The sequence below is a fragment of the Fulmarus glacialis genome, unplaced genomic scaffold, assembly GCF_000690835.1.
Source record: "Fulmarus glacialis isolate BGI_N327 unplaced genomic scaffold, ASM69083v1 scaffold6019, whole genome shotgun sequence".
In the NCBI taxonomy this organism is placed as follows: Eukaryota; Metazoa; Chordata; class Aves; order Procellariiformes; family Procellariidae; genus Fulmarus; species Fulmarus glacialis.
In genome coordinates, this window is record NW_009231296.1 from 14,463 (window position 1) to 31,660 (window position 17,198).

The 17,198-nt window shown below is 40.2% G+C and overlaps 1 protein-coding gene across 1 annotated transcript in view; it reads left to right on the top strand.

Moving 5' to 3' along the window:
• The window catches only part of LOC104081677 (spectrin beta chain, non-erythrocytic 5-like), a gene marked incomplete at its 5' end in the record, with an annotated part of 56,044 nt that overhangs the window by 12,908 nt on the left and 25,938 nt on the right, over positions 1–17,198 (top strand). The window contains 10 exon segments of the mRNA XM_009584516.1: positions 1,086–1,190; positions 2,178–2,363; positions 6,615–6,770; positions 7,413–7,604; positions 8,242–8,337; positions 11,019–11,137; positions 11,779–11,893; positions 12,894–13,007; positions 14,556–14,677; positions 15,297–15,459. Coding sequence (XP_009582811.1) covers positions 1,086–1,190; positions 2,178–2,363; positions 6,615–6,770; positions 7,413–7,604; positions 8,242–8,337; positions 11,019–11,137; positions 11,779–11,893; positions 12,894–13,007; positions 14,556–14,677; positions 15,297–15,459 — 1,368 coding nt within the window.

Genomic DNA, 17,198 nt, shown 5'->3' on the forward strand with positions numbered 1-17,198 from the left:
GTTATTTTAGACTAAGGTCTTTCTGCATCAGATACTGACAGGACAGACAGTAAATAAAATTAATGCAGGCAAGTTGGAAAGTTGGCTTGAAAAAAATAACAAATGTAATGCACTTGGTACAGGTGCAAGCTATGACATTTTTCAGGAATAATCAGCTGCATAAATACAGGATGGGGACAGGCTGGCCTGATAGCAGTTCTTCTGAAAAGTTTCTTGAAGCTTATAGTAGATTGCAAGGTGAACCTGAGTTCATGGTACTGTGTAAAAGATAAGCACAGGTACATGCGGAAGATTACAGCTTGGAAAGCACACATAAGCTCTCTGCTGTCTTCACTACCTTCACTCTGGCAGCCTTATTGTTTATTACCACTTAGTGCATCAAGTATTAGGAACTCCGTTTCAAAGTAAGTGAAAATGCAGAAAACCCAGAGGAGAGCAATAAGAATAATCAGAGTCAAGAAGACACAGCTTTTGTGGAATGATTAATCAGATCAGGGTAGTTTTAGCTTAGAGAAGATAGAAATCCCAGTATGCAAAAAGCCTACAAACATGTACAAGGCTGAAGCAAATGTAAAAGGAATTATGTCCTTTCTGTGATGAAGAGGGCAGTATGTAATGAGGTGAAGTGTTAGCAATGCATTTTCAGGTTAGATATTTGGAAAATCTTGCTGATGGTAAAGGTAACGAAGCACTGGAATAAATTGCCCCGGGAGGCTGCAAAGTCTCTGTTATTGGAAGTCTTCTAAGAAGGAATCATACAGACATCTGTCAGACATGACAGTGTTGATCTTGCTTTGGATTACAAGGATGGCTTAGACCTCTGGAATTCACTGCCAGCCTTGTGACTTAGTGATTGCGATAAGCAGTGATAGGTCACTTTCCTTAGCTGGACCTGTTAATGCTTCTTTTTCTTGCTCAAGACCATGGAGCTCTACTATTTAATTTCCAATTTCAGTTGCCTTCTGTTCCTTTTTTTCCTTCTGAAGTGTACTCTCAACTGCAGAGTTAATACCTCTTCTCACATTTATGAATCGGGTTTATGTGATAATTAATCCACTGAGAAAAATATTAAACTTCTTTTATAGATTTATTTGAAAAGCAGTGACCTCGGAAGCTCTGTGGATGAAGTAGAGCAACTGATAAGGAAACATGAGGCTTTTGAGAAGCTTCTGGCATCACAGGATGAGAAGGTACAAAAATTGACAAATATTCTACCAACCCACAAGTTAGAATGATTTTTTTTTTTTTTTTTTGATAATATGGCAACACATTAAATTGCTGACAGGTGTGATATGCCTGATATGCTTGAACCAAAAGAAAATGGGGAAGCTTAGTGAAATAAGAGGCAGAAGCAGTGGAGAACAAATGTTAAACGCTCCATGCCCAAGTCCTGCCTGTATGTCTTGCAGTAGACAGGAAAACCACTTAGTAAGTTGAATAGTGGGATTTACTGGAAGAAATATTTAAAGCAGGACATATTGTGTGTTATGGATATCAGAAGTTTCTGCTTTTTTCATACAAAAAAACAGTGGCTTTTAAAGCAAGTGAAATACAGTAGGTCAAAGGGGATGACTCGTCTAATTATTTAAATATACATTTGGTATACAATGTCTGTACCAAATTGTCTAGCCTCTTTGCACCTTTGGAATAGATGCTGAATTGCTCACCCACATGTAAAGGAATCTGCCTGGCTGGTGGCCACTGCTGTAATTCACCCAGGCTAGGGCTAAACTCAAACCTGGGGCTGTGCCTGGGTTCCCCAGAAGGAATGAGCTCCCAGAACGCATGCCAGCTCCCTGCCAGACTGATTGCTCATGTTGAGATCTACCTTCCAACACCTGATTTCCACAAAGCAATAAAACCTGAGCACTCATGAGTGTCAGGTGTGCTCCATGATTCCTTGCACTGGATGATCAGTGGCACAGGGACTCCTCGAGCTACAGCTTTAATTCATTTAAGTAGCCAGGGTGCACTACACAGACCAATGACAAGGATGTCATAGATGTAGCATAGTACAGGGTGAGGGTGGGGGGGGAAGGCTGGTTAACTTGTCCTTGCTATTCCTGGTTCATTCCAGAAAAAAAGAGAATCTTTTAGGTATGGAAAGGAGCCTGGGTTTTGTTTCTTTCACACCACTTGGAAGCATAAAAGTGATTTCAGATTTGTTGCCTCCTCAGATGATGTCTCTTCAAGAACAGGCAAGCAGGCTCGAAAAGGTTGGTGGACTGGAAGGGCTAAGGATCCAGCACAAACTGAATGCCATTTGTGAGAGGAAGCAGCAGATCAAGGATCTATCCCAGAGTAGGAGAGAAAAGCTGCAGACCACCCTTCTTCTGGCACTTTTCTACCAGAACTTAGAAGAGGTAAGAGGGTTTTAGACTGGGATGGGGATGGAAGGCAGAGGAGCTGCCTACCTCTGTTGGATGAAGTGCTCTCCCTTGCCAGAGACTAGGTGGATTGATAATCCACTCTGGGTACGGCAACTCCTGTTCTGCCACACTCACACAAAGGGGTAGGTGCTCCAACGCCATTGCTGTTACTATACCATCATTGTGGCATTTTGTTCATTACAGCTGCTTTACCGACCAGGAGCTCTGCTAAAATAAAACCAACAAAAGGAAAACTGCTAGCTACTACCTTATGTTTCCTTTGGTGGGAAAGAAAAGGTATTTCAAATTGGGGTTAATACAGAGCGGAAAGCATTATGGCAAGGACGCCAAGCTTTACTAGTGAGTGTTCACTGAAGGCCTTCAAAACAGTGCTGTAACTTAGCATAGCTCTTCAGCTACTATAGACTGGTCTCTGCAGAATATGTTTGTCTCTGTCTTCTGTTCTGGCCTTAGTCCTGTAACTGAGTGGCTCTGCTCCTGGCACTACTGTTGGAAAGACATACTAGGTCAGTCTTTCAAAGGGCAGCACAATGTGTGTGACTGAAAAATGCGCTAGCATCCGGTGTGCTGGCATAAACAACAGCACACAGGCCCAGAGGGACATTTGCAAACACCCCTTCTGCTGCTGCATGCCATGAAACATCCTCCACGGTTTAAAGAAAAACTGCAGGTGCTTGTCACCTCCCAGCCCATGAAAAAGATGCATGTCCTGACACAGGTCAAATTATGATTGTCACCAAAGGCGAATGAATGCCTATAACACAGCTGCTGCTGACAACCAAATTCATTTTTTTAAAAAAAAAGAGTAATCTAAGGAATAAATGGCTGCTAAAATTCCATTTACAGCGCAAAATATATTTGGAACTCCTTCCCTCCTCCCCCCCAAAATAATCAAACAGTTAAATACCCTCTTCTTTGGCTACACTAAAGAGCAACAGCTGCATGCTGGGTTTTTTTGTAAATAATCTTTATCAGGAATTATTTACACAGCCAAATATTAACTCATTATTTGGCTATACTTTTCCTATCACATGAACCAGTCCACCAGTAATGGCCAGTCCACCTTGTGGACTAGCAGAGGGGAGTGGACGGACGGTGCATTGCACAGTGCTAACATTTTCAAAAGAGCAATGTACCTCTGATGGAAAGGTCACAGAACTGCCAACGTCCTCTTTGGCAGAGAAGCTGTCAATGCCCTCCTAGAGACACAATCAACCCACTAGGTAGGAATACTTCTGCATTTCTTCACATCTCTCTGTAATTGTCAAATCAGTGCTTGCGCTGGGGTGCCTCTTCATTCTTGAATCACACACTTACAGCAGAGGATCTGGCCCTGTATAGTAAGGAACATTTCCCTTTTCTCATCCATTTTCTCCACATAAATTCAGCCAAGAGTTCTATAGAGAGTTTTTGCTCTCAAACTACCTGCTCATTTACCTCACCAATCTAAATTCATTGCCTACTGCTGTAGAATGTGAAGGCCACTAAGGCATTAAAAAAAAAAAACTTACAGTAATATCTCTCTTTGTTGGGTAGAATGGAATGTTTAATTTGATTTTAATGGTGTTCTGGGTGTGTACGAGCTCATATATGAGAATAGTCCCTAAAGGGATGTTAAATTGCAGAGATGAGTTTTGAATTTAGCTGTGAAAAAAATGAGGTCATTGCTTATCCTTACTTATTAGGAGAACAAGTCCCATAGCTCAGGCCCCACTCCCCTGAAAACTCTCCCTCCTGCAATCATCTTAAGTCATTTCTATTGATCAAACAGAATTTTTTGTGTCAGCAGAAAATAGTGATCACTGTCATCATTGAAAGTCTCCTAGTTACTCTCTAGAAGCAATTACACAGAGAGCTACACACATCAGTACAAAGATAACACAGTCTGGGATTACTGATGAGGGGATGAAGAGCTCAACATCATATGGTCTGCTTAGAAGGCTAGATGCTGCAGGACATAGGACTTTGTTTTTTCTGCACAAAACCCTCAATGCCTAACTCAGGAGATCCGATGCAACTCACAAAACAGGATACACTCTCCTACTATAGAAATAGGGTGCTTTTCTAGTCCCAAAGAAGTGAAACAGACTTATAGACTATCTTATTGTCACAAAGTCTGTACATCAGTGTTACCATGGAAGGCAAATGAGCAGGTTGCTACTTAGAAATACAAATACACATATAAATATGTGTATTTAAGTTATTGCAGAGGAAAGATCATAAAGTTGAAAGTTCTGACTTCTAAAGCTGGCTCTGAGTTTTAATGCTGACTCTGAAACTTGCTCATCGTATCAGTGTTACTTAAGTTCCTTTCCCTTTCACGCTCTGTACAAGAGAAAAAAAACCACTTTCTTCTTTATCTCAGAGGAGTGACAGAATTAATTGTTAACTCTAAATGTCTAGAACAGCACATCCTTTTATAGGCTTTAAATATTTCTGTTATTAAAAATCAGTGTAATTTACAAAAAGTTTGTGCTCTTGAGGTTACAGTAACTGATATTTTCAAAATATAGGTTTCTAAATTGATAGTGCCCACATTTTTTATGAGTTCCATAGAAATAAGACTAGTCCCACGTGCCTATACTGAGCATAACACTAGTCTCGCTGTTGTCTTCAATAAAGTGAAAATGCCTGTCCAGACAACCATCGGCAACCAACCTTTCTTTCTATAGAAAGATCTTGGGACAACAGATTAGCCTTGCTTCACATCTAAATGTGGATATGGGGCCAGGAGAAGGATCTCTCACTCTCTAGAGCCATCCTAAGTAAGCCTTAAAATAAACCAAGCCACTAAGAGTACAGGTGTGACTTTTTTAAATGTCTTCATTCAGTCTGTCATTAAGCCATTGCTTATTATTAAAAAGTAGGAGAGAAATCGCCCTTTAAGTAGCTATATACTGGGATTCCTTTGTTTCTCATCCTAACTGTATGGATGAGCCTCTCCCATACAAATGAGAAGTCAGTTAAGTGACGTTAAAGTGTTAATGTGTGGCTGGGTAATGGGAGAAGGCCCTAGCTTGCGAGGAGGGTGTCAGAAATGAAAAAAGCAGATGACAGTCTGCTGTCCTGGGCAACCTTGATATAAGGCTCCTGTTTGAGTCTCTAACTGTGCTTTGGAGGGGAACAGTGTCTGGAAAGCGTGCTGCTAGTGAAAGCTATTTCTGTTATTGTTTATAGAATTTCGGCAGCTGAAACAACACTTCAAATCATTAATTAACTGAGAAAATCCTCCAGTTGTCAAGTCTTGTGTACATGTAGCACAGTTCCGCAAGGACAGCCAAGATGCTTTGAAACTGATAAAGCTGGCTTCAATTTGCTGTTCTTGTGTTGTCAAAACATTAGGTTACTTCAGTGGTCTGAAGACAACAGGATCAGTTACAACGTATGTTAAGTGTTCAGTTCTCAGTGTTCTAATGGATCAAAAATATTTCCTTCAGTGCTAAGGGCTAACGTTTAGCAGACTTCAAAGAAAATTGTGGAAAACTCTCTACCCTATTGTCCATTTTATTCTGCATACATTTAAATCTCCTAAAAAAGAATTTGCTAAGAGAAACATATAATCCTTGCTTTTTCCTCATGGTTCACCTATTTGTCTGAATCTGATGTTCCTGACTAGACCATTTTGAATTTTATGAAGTCAAAAAGCAAATAGAGTTGTATTTGCTTTCAGATAATCTGACTAGTGCTTGGCCCCATCAGTAAGGCTTTATTTGCTTTGCGTTTTCCATTTAGCTCTCACAACATTGCTGAGATCAGGAAATATTAGTGCTGTTTTATAGGTGAGACACAGAATTCTTAAGAATCTTAACCCAGCTTACAGGTAAGTCAATGACAGAGATAGGAGATGAAACTCAGAGCCCTAAATCCAAGGCTTAGCTGACATAATCTCATTTTAAATATGTCCACCATGTCAAGGCTGCATATCTGCTCAAGGATTCTCTATATTTTATCTAGAAGATTGTATAATCTCTTTATGGCTTGTGATAGAATTTGGGGTGTTCAAGGAATTTTTCATTATTCTTGTGGTCACATAAAAATTATTTTCATTCCTACCTGCTTTTATTTCCTAGCAAGTAGAATAGTTCAGAGAGCCACCTCGGCTGTCAGCTCCCAGCTCAATCTGCCGAGCCCAGGCATAGGAAGTTGCACAGAACAAAGACATGTCTTGGGAGGAGGCCCCAGGACGGCATGTCATGCTAACTCTGATGCCTCACACTGCTGCAGGCAGAAGACTGGATCAGTGAGCGCATGCAGAAGCTAGAGGATCCTTCCATACAAGACCCCAGCAATCTGCAGGACAAAATGAAGCTGCTGCAGAAACATCAGGTCTTTGAGGCAGAGATTCTAGCAAATGAAGAAATCATCACAGCTGTTAATAAGGTAACTCACTCTGCGAGTGTTTTTATAGATTATTGCTGGTTATCCAAAGAAGAACAGATAGATGGAATGAAAAGGAAGGGTACCTTGTTCACCACTTCTATATCAATTATCCTACTTGTGTGACAAGAACCCGGTTGCTATGCCATGGAAGTGTAATGCTGTTAATTTACAACAGAGAAATTTGTTAATTGCTCTACCCAGGGAACTTCCATCTTTCCTTATTGTCTGAATAGGAAGATATCACTGACTTCTTCCTTGCCTGGGGTGATTACTCCTACAAAAGGTAAATAGGATTTCATGCCCAATTTGTGAACATTCTTGTTGAAACTGGGTGAATCACATAGCTGAAGAGCGCAGTCATCTGTAATACCTCTCTTGGTGCTTCCACTCCATGAATGTCATTCTTGGCAGGGAAATATTCAAATCCTAATATTATTGATTCCCTCCAGACGTAAAAGCTTTCCAGCTGAGCAGTACCATTTGGGCAATAAGAATTTATCTTGGTAATTTATCGTGCAGTCCAGGTTAGGAAAGTAAGAGAGTCCTTCTAGACTCTCTTACATTAAAATTTATGGTAACATGGTAATCACATTAAAAATTAGTGGCAACCTTCATTTCTAATTTCTTCTTGTAAATGTGAAGAAAGGAGAAGCCCTGGTATCAAAAGGCCACCCAAAATCAGGAGAGATCCGTCGTCGAGTCCGCATGCTTCAGGAGCGTTGGGAGAAATTGAAGAGAGCTGTTGCTGCCCGTGGAAAGATGCTGGAGGACAGCCGGGACTTCCTGGAATTTCTCCAGAAGGTGGACCAGGTGGAAGCTTGGATCAGGGAGAAGGTAAATGGATTCTAGTATTTAACCCAAGTAGCACCCTAGAGACTTGCTATTTAGCAGTGAACTTCTGATAAATGTGTCATCTTCCAGAATATTTTCTTAGTGGCTTTTGCCTGGAAGAATCATGACATGTTCTAGAAACAATATGGAAGGAATGAATCAACAAATTCTAAAAATTTTCTGGAGTGTTTCCATGCCAGAGTCAGTTGGACACATGTTCTCCTGTAAAATGTGCACATAAAGAGATTGTGATTATTGGTGGTAATCTCGTGTGTCTCTATGAAGACAGAGAAATGAAAGCAGACTAGAATGGAAGAGACTTGAAGCATTTGGCAACTGGCACTCACTCTCATTGTGTATCAAATCTGACAGTTTCTCTTTGTAAGAGTGAAGGAAGAGTCACTTGATCCACTAAGTTTCGATTCAGAGATTGCTTCAATAATCAGTAATAGATTGGAGAGGGAGCTGGGACTAATCTCATAGTTTAGACCTAAAGATCAGAAGAGACTACTTCAGAAACTGTAGGTCAGTGATTTACAGACACATCACAGAACTGATTGCATTAGCATAAGCATTGGGACGTGCTGTCTTCTTGCACTCTTAGCCTGAATGTTTGCCTGTCTGCTGGTTATTTCCCCAGGAAGTCATGATTAATGTAGGTGATGTGGGAAATGACTATGAACACTGCCTGCAGCTCATGAAAAAGCTGAATGAGTTCCGTGGAGCAACATCAGGGGTAAGAAGTGTTTTCTATGCACATTCCTCGGGTGGCTGGAAGCAGCAGTTACCTTTTCAGCCCAGCAATATATCCAGGTAGCAAATACAGTTCCAGTACCCTGAGGAGGTGAAAGATCAGGGTGGGTAGGAAGCATTACCACTTTATAAGCCATTAAAATAGATAGAATTTTCCCTCATTGTGCCGTCTGCTTTGATAATGTCTAAACCTAAAATTTTGGATTGCATTACATGACTGGAAAGCTGGCTATATGAGCCTGAATTTGAGCAAATTTCCAGTTTGGTTCATACAGTCCACAAGTCACAGTGAGTTCCACCCAAAAATGGATTAAAAATGGTTGTTTCAGCCATGTTTGTTTGAATCTGAAAGTTGATATAGATCTTCCACGAACAAGCCCGTAAAAAAAAAATTGATCACTTTCTCCATTTCCCTCCTTTATTTCTCCTTTCCCCTCCTCCTAACTGTCAAGTTTCTCATATTCCTTCATCCAAATAAAGCACATATATTTGGGGGACTTTGTTCATACAGCACATATGGTAGGTCATGAATCATAACGTTAATAATCAGACATTTAGTAAAATAGAGCAATGGTTTGCACTTTGGATAGCAGCCATGTGATAAGACAGCTGCCCAGTTCACCTTTCTGTGCTGAGATCTCTGACCCTCTTTTGTGGTGCTCAGTCATGCCAGCTGCCTCTCTTGCCCCCAGTGAGATGTGCTAACCTGGGCACCAAACCTTGGGAATGCTGGGGAACAGGCCCTGCCACAACAAGGGCCTCCTTGTGATGTGCTTCAGCTCCCACCATGAGAGCTGTGAGGCATACATCGAGGGGATGCATTTGCAGCAGTCTCTTGTTCTGTCTCTTTGTGTGAACTGCTACAGACGTGGACTAACAGGTCATCATGCAGGAAAGATCATTCTGCTGATTTGCTAGTCTGGAAGCTGTGAGGAAGGTCTGGAAAGAGATGTATTGGGACTTTGTGAGAGAGACTTACTCTAATGTTCTCTCCTAATACTCTTTATCCTTTGTTTGCCTGTTATTTTGTTGCCAATTCCTGTTATGGCAGCTCCCATCTTCTATTTCTGTTGCCTAATAGCAGAAGGGGACAATCCTCTTCTATGCAAAGTAACAGTATAGATATGCCTGACCTGGGAGAAAACCCTGAGCTCCCCCTTCCAGAGGCCGGCAGAATTTCCCGTGACAGTGCATTAGTACTGCCTTTGGGTAGAGAGCCAAAATATTCAAGCTTCAGCACCAGGGAACTAGTGAAGAGAGCTTTCATTGGCCCTTCAGCCCTCACCAGCTGAACTGTGAGCTAAGGGATGGAGCAAGGGCTCTGCTACAGGTTGTACCAGCCAAAAGGAGGATGGTGAAAGAGAGGCAGAAACAACCCAGTGTCCCAGTCAGCATAGGGTAGATTTTATGGGCCACAGGAAACTCTTGGCCTTAGATACTATCAGCTTGTAGCCACTGCTCCTGTAGCACTCTGAACATGACTCCTACAGAAAAAGGCTGGGACAGTGATACCCTCATAGCTGATGCTTAGTTACACAGTACTTCACAGGGTGATACAAACAGAAGCAGGCTGGTCCTGGCACAGTGTGCGCATCCATCCAGTCTAGGTTTCCCCACTAGACAAAACTGAGATCAGGATAGGGAGCAATCATCCTGCATTGATGGCTGCCAGATTTTCAACTTACATTCTGTCACATTGTGCTGCTATTATTTCCCAGGAGAGGAGTTTCTGAAGAATATCTGGCTGTCTGCTGGTTTCTCTTGTTTACTTTATGGCTGTGTATAATAGTAAAGCACATATGGAGGCACGCACATTGGTATGGATGTAGCATAAATAAAATACAAATGGAGTCAATACTTCTATTAACAGTGTGCTGGCATCTTGCAGCTGTGCTTCTACTACACCAGTGATTAATGTCTTCCCACTAAGCTTGTGATTTACTGGTCTTAGAAAAATAGAGAATGTTTTTGAAACTTGGAGCAGTGTTCAGTGTTGGCCATCTGTCATGCCCCAAAAGAACAATTATTCTACTATAGTCCAGATTATATGTGCAATGTGCAAATATTATCCTTTCTATGGTATGTACAAAGGAAGCAAGTTGCCTCGAAGACTTAGCACACCTTTTAAAACGCAGTGATGTTGCTTTAGAAGAAAATGGCAATGGCATGGGCTGTCTGGGTTTCTCAAGGCTGTATGGATTTTAAGCCTGTTGTCCCCAGTACAGAAGGCACATCTAGACAGAAGTCTATCTCGAAAAAACAGTGAGTAGGCCTACGAGCCACAAGTTGCTACCTGTTTGACAGAGGAACAATCTGCCACACATCAGCTGTTCCACAGCAGCCGCCTATGTAACCAGCAACTGCACCTATGTTTCTTTAACAAACGAGCGCCCTGGCTTAGGAATGAAGCTCCGAGGGTCCTCGTCTAGACCTAGATCATTGTTGTATCTATAGTCATTAATGTCCTCTCTTGCCCTTACTGCCTTCTCATCAGGGACTGGTAACACCAGCAGTTGTAGTAGAGCAAACCCCATGTGTCTGAAATGTTTGGTAGTGAGGTAAAGCTCTTGCTTGTTGCTGTTATTGTTGTTTTTCATGTCTCGGTGGAAAACTCAGTCATAAGCATTTCGAACACATACCTTTGTTCCTTTTCTCACTTTACAGGAGACGACAGTGGATGATGCTCACATCAGGGCTATCAATGCCCTGGCCATGAAACTGGAGAGACAGAACAAGGAAGAAACAAAGACAATATATGAGCGCCGGAAGCAGCTCAATGAGAAGTGAGTATGCTTTTAAAGCTTCTGTGTAAAGCAAAAACAAGAAGGGAAGAATTAGGTGTCTTGGGCTGGGATAAATGGAGGAATTGTGACATATATTTTCTCCTTTAACATCATGGCTACGAAACATCAGGCACTGGAATTGCCTTTCAAGACTCTCAGAGCAGTTAGCCAGTGGATTTCTAATCCAGCAGGGCCAAAGTCATGTTTCTAGCCTTGGAAGCAAATATGCTGTTTCACAGCACTTCACACACTAGATCCATGAAGCTAAGTCACTTCCGTCCGTTCACATAGTTGTCCTGGTGAAGTCCATATTGCTTTTCTACTTTACAGCCCACTAGCTAAGAACCAAAGTCATGAAGATAGGGATTGGGAGGTTATTGAGAGTTTAAGGAAACTAGATCAGTACTTTTTAGCTTTTAAGCCCCATGCCATCCTGAAAAATTGGAATAAATATAACCAGATAGTCTTGTCCGGATAATGCTTTATCTCTGTGATGTGTCCCCTATTGTGGGGAAGTGGGGATCAATACACAAGGTAGTTCAGAAATCCTGTATTTTTACTTAGATCTGAGCATCATGAAACTCAGTTATGGAAATCCTCACCTCTAAAATACACCTCTAAAATATTTTTTTCAATAAAAGGTGGAACAGTTTCCATGGTAACCTGAATGCATACAGGAAGAAGTTAGAGGGAGCCCTAGAGATTCATGCCTTAATCAGAGAAATTGATGACATCACAGAGAGAATTACTGAGAAGGTGAGTTCTCAGATTTTGATTAATTGAAATGAGAAAATGTTCTATTTTGCTAACAGAGATAAACCCAGGCATGCCGGTTGCTAGAGAGATACTGACTATCCAGCAGTGACTTTTGATAGCTGTCTGTGTATCAAGTTTGCATCTCCTTCAGACAGTACTGAGCCAAGTCAGTTCTGAGTACCAAAAGCCAGTTAGCTGAGCTACCGTAGAGCTTCTTCTGAATTATCTACTTAGCTTGAATATAGCAACTTCTAGTGTTCCAGATTCAAAGCTAGTTCATTCAACGCTACCTTGCATATCTCTCCCTGCTTTGCAATGCAGACGTATTAAATATGCAACTTGAAAAGTCGTATAAAAATCTTATTCATTCAGAAAATGGAGGTAAAAATGCCTATCCTGGATTATAATTTTGAGATTAGTAGAACAAAAAGGGTATATAAGAACCAATTATTTTATCCACATAACTAATGATATTAATTTAACTGTAAGTCAGCAGGCAGATACATAGTGGTACTACTTAAGGTTACAAGGCTGTTGTTTTGAAATTTTTATGACAACTTCTACAAATGTATTTCTTCATTGTCTGGGATTTCATTTCTGGTAGGATTCTAAGGGTCAATTTTATTTTCCATATTTTCATAAAACACACTTGAAAATTTCTGTGCCCCAATTTAATGGGAAATACTTGGCTGTTTTGGAATATGGAAGAAAAGGCTAAAAGAAAGATTGAGAAATGCAGGGAAGCATTCCTGTCTTTGTTTTATATGTGAATGGCCAGAGGCACCTTAAGTAGGATTGCGACTGTTCAGAGAGTTGTGAATTCTTGTTCCATCTCTGTAAGGAGTGCAGATAGGGTGCCCGGTTGTTATTTTAAAAGACAATAAGAACATTCAGATGGCAATATGAAGAAGGGAAGGAGGAGACTATTTGAAAGAATTAAGATATGATCCTTTTGCTTTTTGTCATCTTCACCATTTGCACATCCTACTACCCCCTCCAGAGTGTACTGATACAAGCCTTGGATTATGGGAAAGATGTGGAAAGTGTGGAAAACCTGATTCGAAGGCATGAAGAGATGGAGAGAGAAATCCATGTAATTAAGTCCAAAATGGAGGTAAGAAGCGGGAAAGTATAGAGGATACTGTAAAAAAGTTCATTTTTGCTTCTTGGAAACATGGTGCAGAGATCTGCATGACTCTTCAGATTCATTAGTATGAATTGCACTGCAATGCAAATGCAGCACAGGTTTCTTCTCAGTAAAATACTGTGCTGCTTAATCCTACTTTATTGTGTCAAATGTTATTCTTCCTGATGCACCAAATCTAAGAAGAGAAGTCCCTTTTTAACATGTTGATTCTCTGGCCCTCACCTACAAGCCAGTTTAGACTGTTCTATATCTTTTGGAAACTGTAGCTCTTTCCAACTCTCCATCTTTTCCCCAGTTTCTGTACTGACTTGAACCAAAATCACGACTCTAGTTCTGTTTAGAACTAAAATGCAAAACCCACAGAGTATGTAGTTTTCTGATACAGACACCAAATCAGAAATCTTAGGTTATAATTGCCTGCCTGATCAGCTCTCACTTCTGCAAAATGGCCAGTTTGCATCGTTTAGGACTAATCTTGAGCATTAAATATGCGTCTTATATAACTGCATATTTTTAATAAAAAGAAATGTTTTCAGCTGAACCACAGTAGTAGAAATCCTATGACAACCTCTCACAGTTTTCACTGTTGGCCCGAGTGTTAAGCCTTTTCATATAGAAAATATTTTTGCAAACTTTCTCTAAACTTTTTCTTCCCAATAGTACACAAATGGTGACAACATGTGTGATACCTTCACACATTGTGACTTTGTTAGCTAATTCTCATATGAAACGTGGGTGATTACTAGTCAGCATTCCACAGATAGCATTAGCAAGGCTGTATGAGGGAGTGCTGCATGGAAACAAAGATGAGCAAGGTTTGGGTTTAAGGGGGTTTTTTGGTGCTGCCACAAATACCAAGTACGAAGTATAATATCTGTACTTTTCCTATGGATTTAAACCAGCCTGGCGTATTCTTCTTTCTGCATAATTAAAATTCTTCAATTTTATCAATTTGATGAAGTTTTACAAGAAAGATACCAACTTTAAACCTGGGTTGGTGAGTGTTCATTACTGTTTATCAGGCTGTGTTAAGGAAAACAGCATCAACTAGAAGTCTACACTAAAAGTAGTGTTTTGGTGCTTCTGTTAGCTGAAATAGATACAAATGATTTTTGAGTCTTCTGCTGAAAGGCAAATCTGGTTGCTTCTGTGTACTGCCATATTTTCATGGCTTTTGTTACCCATCTTAGTTAGATTAAGCTAATAGAGGTTACCATTAGCACTTCATTTTCCTGTATGTTTGTCCCTCTTCTGCAAAACTGCTTTCTTAATTGTAAATTAACATTTGTGCATGTGAAGCAACACACACATCTCTTTCTTCACATGGATGATTGCTCGCAACTGCATATGTATTTTTTGTGGATATAACAAGTCCCTTTGTATATTTTGTTATTGTAATTTAAGTACCTGCTTTTGAAAACTGGGATCTTAAAATGAACTACTTTTCCTGAAAGGCAAACTCAGGAAAAATATAAGCATTTGGCATAAATTCATCCACTATAAATCTCTTCCCAGCCATTGGAATTGGAATCTTTCTGCCTTTCCACAAGGAATCCATCCATAAATGACAAACTGACTATGAAGCAACAGGAGATGAAAAACAACTGGCTACGACTCCAGGGACAGGCCAGACAAAGGTAAAGACTTCTAGTGGTCTGAATATCTCTCAGCAGGAGCAAAGCTGCTCCCTGGGGTCTCAAATATACTTGCCAGGGCCCTTTTAAAAGTTTTTGAGGATCCTTTACAAAGTTTATACAGGCAGCTGAGACACCTGCATTGGAACAAGTGACTTGGTACAAGAAAAGTTCCACTGACGTGACTGCAGCAAAACTAATACAACGAGTTTGTGGCTTACCCCACTAAATAATGTTACTAAAATGCCTCCAGACTATCAGATTAAATCTATCATGAAGCCTTTGTGAAAGACTTATTTTTGGATGGTTCTAGAAGATTATATTTTTTCCTGAATCTTTCCAAAACAAGAAAGGCTTAGGCCTGAGCTGTAATCATTGCTGGAAGCAACAGCTATGAAGGCCTTTTCACCTTTCTTGTCCTAATGAACTGATGTAGAAAATAAGCATGTTATTTCCAAGGCAGTGTGCATCTCCTGTGATTTTGATTTAACATGATGACTGTTAGGAGCTGTACGGGAAAGCCAAGAGGCTTCTCCTAGGATACCTTACTCTGCAAATGGGGAGGGAGAGGCAACTAGATAATTCTGTGTTGGATAATGCTGAACTGCACATTGTGTGGCAGGAAGGAGAAGCTGGCAGCCTCGTATCAGTTGCAGAAGTTTAACTTGGAGATGAAGGAGATGCTTGATTGGACCCAAAATATCAGAGACTTAATGGAAGCAGGGGGGCTTCCTAAAAGCGCAAATGAAGCGGAAAGCATGATGGAGGAGCACCAGGAGAGAAAGGCAAGTATCGTCATTGCTTCCAATTGAACATACTGGGAATCTTTCCCGTGGGAATTAATTGCTGCAGAGACAGCAGAATTTTGTTGTATGCATCTGTCAATAACATGGTGAAAAGACTGTTTTCAATAACAGGCTAGGGACAGAAGTTACCTACGTATTGACAGAACTCTATCCCATGGGCTGTTCGGCAGCTCGTACTCTGCAAAAAGTCTCAGAAAGCCCCATTAGCTCTCACCTGTAGTGCTGTCCAACCTTGTAGGTAAAAAGCTGGTTCAGTATCAAAACATGCTCACTGCCGATCTCTTTATTCAGATTGCCAAAAAGTTGATGCCAGTTAATTCTTTGAGTTAGATTTTGTCATGCAAACTCCGTTTGCCTGAGAGGAAAATAAAAACAGCAGTTTGTCTCACACAGGGGAGTAAATTACCATTGGGTGGTACTACACATTCAGTTCTGAAACACTTCATATCCCAATACTAATTACCATACAATCTTTTGGCAGCTAATTTGGCTAGTATTTTTGGTGGGTTTTCTAAAATTGTTAATTAACCTTAGAAAAAAGGTAATATTTTACTTTTTCCCAAATGTCATAGCTGTCTTGCAGCTGTTGTGTTACCTTTTCTTTGCTGTTATGTTACTTTTTTAAAAATCATGTTCCCGGACTCATGGCTAATATCAAATGCTTTGTAGGTCCCATTATTAGCACCAATAGTTTGTAGATTCTGATTCATTTTCTGGACTTGAATTTAGTATGAAGTACCTGAAGTCACCTCCTTTTTCAGAGTCTTCCATTTTAACAATGCTCTCTCATGTCATGGACTTCATAATATTTTTGCTAATAATTCTTTGTCACAATAGAAATACCCCAAACCACTGATGTAGCGTACTCCAAATTTAGATGGTAGCAAGATTTAAGTCTTTAATATCTGCTAGTAAAGGAACCCAAATAGCTCTAAGGAGATAGTCACACAGAAAAGGAGGAATCTAGGCAATACGTTCTTTTGTATTGGGTTTACTAAGCCAAAATTATAGACAAGACAAGAAAAATGGAGGGATTTTTTTCATTCAGGTTAGTGGCTCAAAAGTACTTACGAGAGACTAGAGTTGAACACAAGGTGCTAATCTGAATTAAAAAAATGGAATGGCTATCTTACAGCTGTGTTATCTATGACTGGGCAACACCACCCCCCAAAAAAGCCCTAAAAACAGCAATTCTAATTTCAGACATTTAATAGTACATGCCATAGTTTTTAAGGTGGTTTATGAGTTAATACATGGTATTATTTCAGTGCATGGTTATTTTTATTTTCAAATTGTTTACATTAGGAATTCCACATTCAGTTTGCAGGGGTCATAGTTGCTTGTAATGCTTTCATCTTCAGGATTCATTATACAAGCATAACTCATTCCTCAGACCAGGTGAAAAAGTTAAATTCTTTTCGTTTTAACACCACAAAATAAAGTAAAACAGTGTCTTTAATGTAATAATCTGATGCCGACTTGTTTGACAGGAGAGGAAAAAATCTAGGCGCTATTTGTCAGAAGAACCACCTCTATGTAGGAAGACTGGGGGGGATACGGTATTATGGATGTTCAAAACTGTGTTCACTTACATCTAAGCATTTTCTAATCTGTTTCTAATTTAATCCCAATTTTGATTTGTAAGAAGCCAGTTGTTCCTAGAGCAATAAAGTAATTTATTGTCCACGTTTATTTTCTCTTAGGCAATTCTACACTCT